Below are 8693 nucleotides of genomic sequence, written 5' to 3' on the forward strand. Positions count from 1 at the left end.
GAATTTATAATGATATTAATGATATCGTAAGATGACTTCTTTAATAATTTGAATCTTACTTTTCCAATTTAATCATTCGACATATGAATTTTTTCTCGAACCAAATCTTTATTTATATTCCATCTTTTTAAAAATCTTATTCTACTTAAGTGTATGCAATCTAACAATCTAATTAATTAATCTTTTAAAATTTTAAAAAGTAATATCACGTAGAAATCTCGGAAATATGTATGCAAATTAAAAGAATGAATTTGAAAAGGAGGAAAAAAAAAAGGGGAGGAAGGAGGAAGAAGAACTAAAAATGGAAAACAGTAACATCGATAACAATTTCCTATTTCCCTTTTAACCGTTCAGTGACAATACCGATGATATAACAATTTTTAAAACCGTGAAGATGCCACAACTCTTGCGTAATCTATGTGTATTCCATTTAATTTTACATTACTTACTCGTAAACGTGAAACATTACTATATATTTGCAGAGAAACATTACAAAGCGAAACAAAAATAAAAAGCAATCGTTCGTATTCTATTATATCTTCAAATTAAAATTTAAAAAAATCCTCGATGTAAATCCGTTTGTTTATCCCAATTTGAAATTTTAATCCGTTAGTTTATCCCAATTTCCATCACGCGAGAATGGAAAAGATTTTAGAATCAACCCGAATATATCTAAAATTCTTTTGCTATTATATTAACACCTGAGAAATATCGAAAGTGTGATATATTTGATGTCTTTCGAGAATAAACAGTTCGATGTATTTATAGAACTTTTTATCAGGGAGTTAATACAATAACCAGTAAATTCTGGAGACACGGCCTTGCGAATCGCAAACGTATCCGTTGCAATGCGTTATGACGATGTCGTCGACGTTGCGTAAGCGTTAGGCATCTCATTCAATCGAGTTTTCTAACATAAGTGTTACATCTGAGTCACCCTTTCACACTGATTTATAGCAGACAATCTTCTGCAAATATTAGAAGAAACATGGATTGTCGCCTCTGCACTGACGTAAAAAACGATTAAATTCAACGAACCCTATTTTTTCAACCAGTCATCAGTCTCTTAATAATCAGTTTCGTAAACTTGCTATGAACTTTGTTGAAAAAAGATTCTTATACCATTTTAGAAGAAAATAAAAGGAAATTTTAATGGAAAGAAATATTCAAGTGTGGATTTAAATCCTTTAGATCCGTTTAAAATCTAAGTTTAAGATTTGGAGTTTAAAATTAAGGAGTTTAAACGCTAGAAATATGAAAATCTGAATCATTAGAATGAAAAGTTCCAAGTTTAGACTCTGGATTTTGCAAGATGTATGTAAAATCAAAGATTTAGAATTATAGAAATATAATATACATGCTATTAAATATAGCGATTGATATCTCTAAAATTTTTTAATAATTGAAATTTGATAATTTCAAATTCCTTAACTCGAAGAAATATAATGAATATTGAAGAGATAAGAGAAGAAGAAAAATATTGGAAACATTAAGAACCAGATTTCTCGTGATGCATTAAAGGCCAGCAGGCTGATGATCTTACGCGTATATACCACGAACCAAACGAATCGTGAAGTTGCGCGCCTTTCGCTTCCGGTTCACCGATCTCTCCACATTCGTTAAGCCGTATTCTCTGTTCTCGACATTTATGTGACCACTTTCGCTCGATCCAACGTGTATTTCAACTTGGTACGCCGTGTCGAATTCATCTCTCCGATTAATAACAATCACGTAGCACGAATTTGCAATCAACGTGCTCTGAATATTCGTTTTAATCTTGATCCAATAATTTACGATATGATTTTAAAAAAGGAGATGTTCATTTTGTTCATTTTTTTGTTTCCTGATTTTTATTATGTAGTATATTATGTAGTATATATACTAAATATATATAGTATATATATAAATAATATATATAAATAAAAATAACAAATAATATAAATAATTTATTAAATATAAAGTTATTTGAAATAATTTTATGGAATCTATTCTCAAAAATATTATTCTAATTATTTCAATATTCAATATTTAACGATCATTATTTTATTATCGAAATTATTTTTCACCGCGAGAATGACGTCATCCAAGATGGCGGCTATATTACGAAAATCCTATGAATTCATCTCAATATTGTGAAAGATTTTAAATATCTATAATATTAAAGCTAATGCAGCAATTTCTGTAACGAAACCTAGGCAATTTAGAATCATTTGGACAATCAATTTATGCAGAAACTACTCAGCTAACAATAAACAATTCCTATACAGATCTCACATGGATGAATGCATCGTGTCCGGTACATGTCCTTGTATATTCACGAGGCTCTTTATTTCGTGCTATTTCACGAAAAAAATGCATACGCGAAAGAAAAATCGTTCGTTTCTCGATAAACTTTACGTTATGTTACATATATAATTGTCTATCGCGTATTTTTTTGTGTCGAATTTATTTCGAATCTCGATTCAAGAGACGCCATTAGAATATCATTATAAAAACAAATAAAATTTGGAAGTTTCACTTACAGAAGACGTTCTCGGACTTAAGTATTGCATCTTCATCATCCCCGATGTCATCCAGGCCTCACATTCAGCTTCTGCACTCACTTTTTACAACAATAATCACTTATTACAATAAAACATTACGCGATCACTGACCAATTTGAAAATTCCATTTCAATATGGCGGTTCAACTAATTAACTTTTCAGTACATAGAGCGCGCTATGAATAATCGATACGATTCGATACATATCGATAATTCAGTGTTCCGAGTGATTTCATTGATAAAAGTGATCTTATTGTTATCTTATTATTATCGAAAAAGAAGTAGAAAAATATTAAAGATCAAGAAAAATTAGATTTTTTTTCAATTTATCCATAAATTTTATTTTAAAGATTTATAGAAATTAATAAATTTTTATATTTATTCCTCCAAATTAAAAGTAAGTAATAGATTAATTTTCTGGTAAAACATTTTTTCTTTTCTTAATCGATTATTACCGATGGCAGATTCTCGATGGCGCTACTAAATTCCATGAATCTGAGCCAGATGCCAGTAAAGTCTAACTCTGTTTCGTGCTGCTCTCTATAGGAGATCTCACTAACAATGTAAGATGATTCTTCTTATCATTATTTATTACATTATTTATTACAATTAAGATTTCTTTTTGCATATTAGATTTAAAAGATAATTCTACAGGAAATATTGTAATCAAAGAAACAAAATATGTATATTAAAAAAAAATTTTTATAATTATAATTATTACTATCAATTACTTATAACCTTAAAAACGTTTGAAAACGATAGTAAATTATTAACTATATCATAAAGAAAAATATATTAAAATTATGATTCTCAATTATGAATTGATAAATTTTTAAATATTAATTTAATTAAAAAAAATAATGATGAAATAATATAGTATAAATTTTATCTTAGAAAATTATAATTTAATTTAAAAAAAAGATCTGAAATTCAAAATCATTAAATGAAATTTCAGAAGACAATATATGGCAAAAAGTAAGTATGAAATATCATAATTATTATCGATAATGAGGATATATAACAGGTTTCATGAAAATTAAATTGATCAATTTATAGATTCTTTTTAATAGCTTCCATTTTCATATAAATAATCAATTAATTCTTAATAAATGTTTTAATATCCTCTAATAATTTGTCTAATAACCTATAAAGTATTCTTTCTTCTAAATTAGTCATCTTCTGTTAAATTATTCACGATATAAGTAAATATTTATTTACGATATTTGTACGAGAATAGATTATGTTTAATTTTAACTAAGCTTTGTTCGCAATTCACATATGTCTTTTTGACAATATATTGTTACGTTTAATTCAAATTATAAATTTTTAAATTTAATTCTGTATCCCGCAGAAATGATCATCACGTGTATCTGTTTACAGTTGCTAATGTTATCACATGTCGGTAAAAATGGCAACTTAATAAGTTGAATATGACATCATTGTAAAGAACAACGAGCATATTGACGATTAAATTTTTATTCTGAAAAATAAAATTAAAATTTAATTTTTATTTTATCTTCATTTATACTTGACAAATATATTATTCTTTTTCTTATTTCAATCACAAATATTTAAAGAACATATATCTATACAATATAATTATACGAATATTATTGGAATTAATTTTTGTCTAATCTGATCTATGAAACTAGATTCTTTTTTATTGCATATGAAATATTATTATTATGAACTATTTATTATATGATCTATATTTATTTATGCCTCTAATCACGATCACTAATCTGTAATTATTTTATTTACGTAATAATATAAAAAAATATAATTAAATTATACATACGTACATATAGTTATTTCAGTCATATTAAATTAAGTAATTAAATTGAATAATTAAATAAAAAATTACAATTTTTTTTTTACAGATGATTTTTTTTCTACATACATTATCATGGACCATGAAAATGTCATATTTTGTAATTTTTTCAACAAAAATGCCATTTTAGAAATGAAATATATATACATCCAATATATATACATTATCTTGTTTCATTCTTTACCACGTCTCGGTGATAATTCGAATGGCAATTTTTCGAGCAGTTCTCTAATTGTACTCTCAATTTGCAAGTCAAACAGCCGGAAGAGTACTATATTTACAAAGGCATGAGAAAACAGCTTCGATGACGTCACTGTTTAAAGGTCTGTCGTACTCTTCTGGCGCTATTCAGTACTGTTTTATTTCTGCTTAGGTAGACCGATAGAAAGAAAGAGAAGGATAAATCACGAGATTCGAGAGGGGAAGAGGAGATATGCGAACATCGAAAAGAAAAATAGATCGAAATCCCTTGATTTTTTCACTCGATCGTGGCCAATTATAAAATCATGCAAGGCGAGAATATGGTAAAAGACTATCGTCTCTTGGAAACAGGAAGGGGTTGGTTGTTTATTTTACCATTAAGTGAAATTTCGCGTGATCGATAAAAGTCACTAAAAATGACTGCATACAAAAATTAGGCGCAATAATATTTTATACTGTAAATTATCTCTGCTATTAAATTATACGACTTCCATAAAAACCAATAAATTAATTAAATATCATAACTCAATGTTGAAAAAAAAAAATTAAACAAGTTTCATCAAAAATTGTCTACTAAACTATATAGCCTGAAAATAACCGCAATTATTTTTAATATAAAGGAATAAAATTTTTTAAGTAAATGCTTCTCCAAAGAAAATCGTTTTACGTGTGTATTTAAATTAAATATTATTTTATTTCGAATAATTTTTTATTCAATGTAAAAGATAAATTAATTTAATTTTTCCAGGTCCAGATGCTAGAATGGCATTCAAAAGATCTCAACGAATCGAAGCACAAGTCGTGGAAGCTATCCGCAGATTACAAGCCATACAAGGATCAACTCCCCAGGAAATTAGTAATTACATTGCTCAAGAATATAATATTCCTGGTTCTGAAATCAGACCACATGTCCAACTCGCTCTCAAGAGAGGCGTAACTTATGGAATTCTTCAACGTTTAAAGGGGTAAACGTGTAGCAAAGTTTTGTAAAATTTTCAATAGGATTTCTTCTAGATCCTCGTACTTTTTTTCAATCAAGAGAGAATAATTTTTTTGAAAAAAAAAATATATACAATTAATATAATGCAAGTCTTTCTTTTGTCTTTGTAAAAATTGAAGTTTTATAATATAAGCATTATTAAATATTCAAAATATTATTAATAAATTTTAATTCGTTATATAGTTATAAGTAAAGTTTTTATTAATTGTATTATCATATATAAATGAAATTTTCATTCATTGAATTATTTTGAATAAAATTTTCACTTATCTCTTCAATAATTATTACATTATACAATAATGTAAATCTTTGACGACATTTTATCTCTTCAATAATTCAATATACAATGACGTGAATAGATTTTTTTCCAATATTACTAAAAACTAGATATTAATACTAAAAATTAATTACTAAATTTAAAAAATTACCGAATCTCATGGAAAAAGATAAAAATTAATATATTGAATGCCATAAAATAGTTAAGAAATCCACTAGATACTAGAGATTATTAAATCTCAAATTACTTTTTCACTATAACTCATCGCAAGATCTCGATGACATTAAAGAACGAAGTTTAAGGATAGATTTGTTGAATATATATTTTCTTTTCAGAGGATGTTACACGTACAATCCAGACTTCCTCAACGGTCAATGCATAAGTGGTGGCGACGCAACGGTCGAGATTCCTTGTAACGGAAGAAGAAGAAGAAGAGGACGTTCAAGAAGAAGAGGACGAAGACGTAGAGCTGGAAGATCTCGCCGTAGATCTCGTCGTAGAAAAAACTCGCGAAGAAGAAGATCTTCCTCGAGGCGTAGACGACGTGGAAGGAGGAGAAGAAGGGAAGAATTTCCGAAGGAAATCGATGGGCTGGACTTGACCAAACAACCGACGAAAAGCAGCAGCCTCTTAACGAAAGACAGTCCACAAAGCAACCATTCGATCTCTGAAAATTCTGAAGGAAAGCAAGAATAACCCTCCAACAAGATATCCATTCTCTCCATTTTACGATCGATTCAAGGTGCAAAGATTGACTCAAGAAGAAGAATATAGATGCAAGTATAAAATGCATATACAATATTTGCTTGAATCCATTTAAATGCATTTCCCTGTTTAAACACTTTTTTATTGGAATATGAAATTTTATTTTCTTATAGAATATTAAGTATGTAAAAACGTATGTTTATAACATACTCCTTGAAAAACTTGCATAATATTACACATTAATGTGATCTTTGGTGACATTAAATTTCTTTTTACAGTATAATGAAAATATTTTGAATTCATCGACGAAGAAGACGAATTAAATAGAAATTCTAAGAAGATGAAATATCGATCATGCATACAAATTTTGATGAATATATTTTATTTTATAATTTTTTTTTTCTTCTTAGTCTTTTCATAGATATAAATTGAAAATTGATTTTTAATTCAGTTCTATCTTTTAAAGAAAAATACGGTAAAAAATTTTAAAAATTTTAAGATACATAGAATCAAATATTTAAATATAAATAAGATTAAAAAATTTTCATTCTAAAAATTATCGTGTATCAAATTGGAAATAAATTTTCATACAATTTTTATATATATAACAAACATTATACATTGAAAAATAAAAAAAATCTAATAACTATCTTTTTCAAAATTTCAATATATATTATAAACCTTAGTGATATAAAAAGTTTATATGTTAAATAAATTATCAAAATTTTTATTTTATCAAATACAATAGCTTTTTATGTATATATCTATGTAGAAGTGAAGACATTTAGATTAAAAAATCTTGATAACAATTGATAATAATTGAAATAATAAATATCCAATATTTTCACATATAAACTTTAGTATATATACTTAGTATATAAAAAAAAGAATAGAAACGGAAAACGCCAACAATATTAAAAGCAGTGGCCGTTTCTCAGCAATGACGGCCCTGCTCACGGCCTTGTTGTCTAATGATAGTCTTGCTAATGATGCGTTCGCACACGCACACGTATAGTGGTAACGAGAGACTATTTTACCTACCAGTTCTCTATGGTTGGGCATCGTTCAAGCCAGAAACATTTAACAATAAGTAAATATATGTATACACAATGTGTATATTTGACTATCGAATAATTTACACTGGCCAACATCATAAGTCTTTGTTCTTCAAAAAGTTTCAGTCTTATTTATTTTGGAGAGAGTTCAAATCGTAATCATTCAACATTAAAAAAGTTTATTTTTGCAATTTTTTGTTAAAATATTTCACGATAACGATACTAATTGAGAATTATTTGAATTGCAGATCATTCGATCTTAAGTAAAAATTAAAAATGGAAAGTGAAAATTAATAGTCTGTAACACACGAGGTTCTTCTACATTTGAATAGAGAAGGAAAAAAAACAACTTTCTTAGATCGTTCATTAAAAAAAAAAAATAAATGGAGTGGATCTGGTGACAATTTTAATCCATTTAATCAATAAATAATTGTTAGTTTAATTATTTCATAATTGATTCAAACCGATTACTAATCACTTGACTAAATAACAGGTTATCTAAGACAAATGAGTCCTTCAAGTTGATATACGAATACATTGAATTTAAAACATCATGAAATATGTAAGATACTTATTTTTTTAAATTGATACGACGAAAGGATAAAGAAAAAATGAAAAATAAATAAAGGATCTAATCTTAATCTTCATGAACCTTTATAACTAAGAAGAAACAATACATCTCTAAAGACCGGAGGAGAAAAACTTGGTAAGTCACGTTTTCTAATTTTTACAAGAAAGTAGTTTTAAAATTGGACTTTATTTCCTTGTATTTTCTTTTTTTCAGTTGTGACCCCCTTTTACAATGTTCAATAAAATGATGTTCGGTATTCAATATGCTATGTTCAGTAATAACTCACGCCATTGTCTCAAGTAACGAGAGAATCATCATGACAATATTAAAATAACATAACAAATAAAGTAATAATATAATATTGAAATAAAAATTGGCAGCAGCGCTCCCTCTGCAAAAACATTCTGCAACTCTCTCTTATAGATCACGACTTCAATTTCAAAATCAATAAAAATGGACTTAATCAGTTTTTCTTTTTCTCTTTTTTTTTTTTTTTTTGCCTACGGTTTTC

At 27.1% G+C, this 8693-nt stretch overlaps 1 protein-coding gene and 1 long non-coding RNA gene across 3 annotated transcripts; both read left to right on the forward strand.

Moving 5' to 3' along the window:
* The first annotated feature begins 2000 nt into the window (after nt 1–2000).
* Nucleotides 2001–6917, forward strand: LOC102670671 (histone H1, gonadal-like). Of its 2 annotated transcripts, none has more exons than XM_031510679.1 (4): nt 2001–3105; nt 4423–4931; nt 5323–5539; nt 6187–6917. In XM_031510679.1, the coding sequence occupies exons 2-4, from the start codon at nt 4880–4882 to the stop codon at nt 6545–6547; spliced, it is 630 nt and encodes a 209-aa protein (XP_031366539.1). In that variant the 5' UTR covers nt 2001–3105; nt 4423–4879; the 3' UTR covers nt 6548–6917. The 2 variants fall into 2 exon arrangements, with proteins under 2 accessions (XP_031366539.1, XP_031366540.1); XM_031510680.1 differs by having other exon boundaries at nt 2005–3105; nt 4423–5241.
* Nucleotides 6918–7947: 1030 nt separating this feature from the next.
* Nucleotides 7948–8660, forward strand: LOC116185687. Its single transcript, XR_004150559.1, has 2 exons — nt 7948–8317; nt 8396–8660. It is a non-coding gene; the product is annotated as an uncharacterized LOC116185687 (long non-coding RNA).
* Nucleotides 8661–8693: the final 33 nt, after the last annotated feature.

This window comes from Apis dorsata, unplaced genomic scaffold, assembly GCF_000469605.1.
Source record: "Apis dorsata unplaced genomic scaffold, Apis dorsata 1.3 scaffold_251, whole genome shotgun sequence".
Taxonomy (NCBI): domain Eukaryota; kingdom Metazoa; phylum Arthropoda; class Insecta; order Hymenoptera; family Apidae; genus Apis; species Apis dorsata.

Excerpts from the sequence above, each read along its gene's own strand:
- LOC102670671 (XM_031510679.1), top strand. The coding sequence starts at position 4,880 with ATGCAAGGCGAGAATATGGTAAAAGACTATCGTCTCTTGGAAACAGGA. Across the intron at positions 4,932-5,322 it reads TCTCTTGGAAACAGGAAGGG|GTCCAGATGCTAGAATGGCA; the intron begins GTTGGTTGTTTA and ends TAATTTTTCCAG. Across the intron at positions 5,540-6,186 it reads ATTCTTCAACGTTTAAAGGG|AGGATGTTACACGTACAATC; the intron begins GTAAACGTGTAG and ends TTTTCTTTTCAG.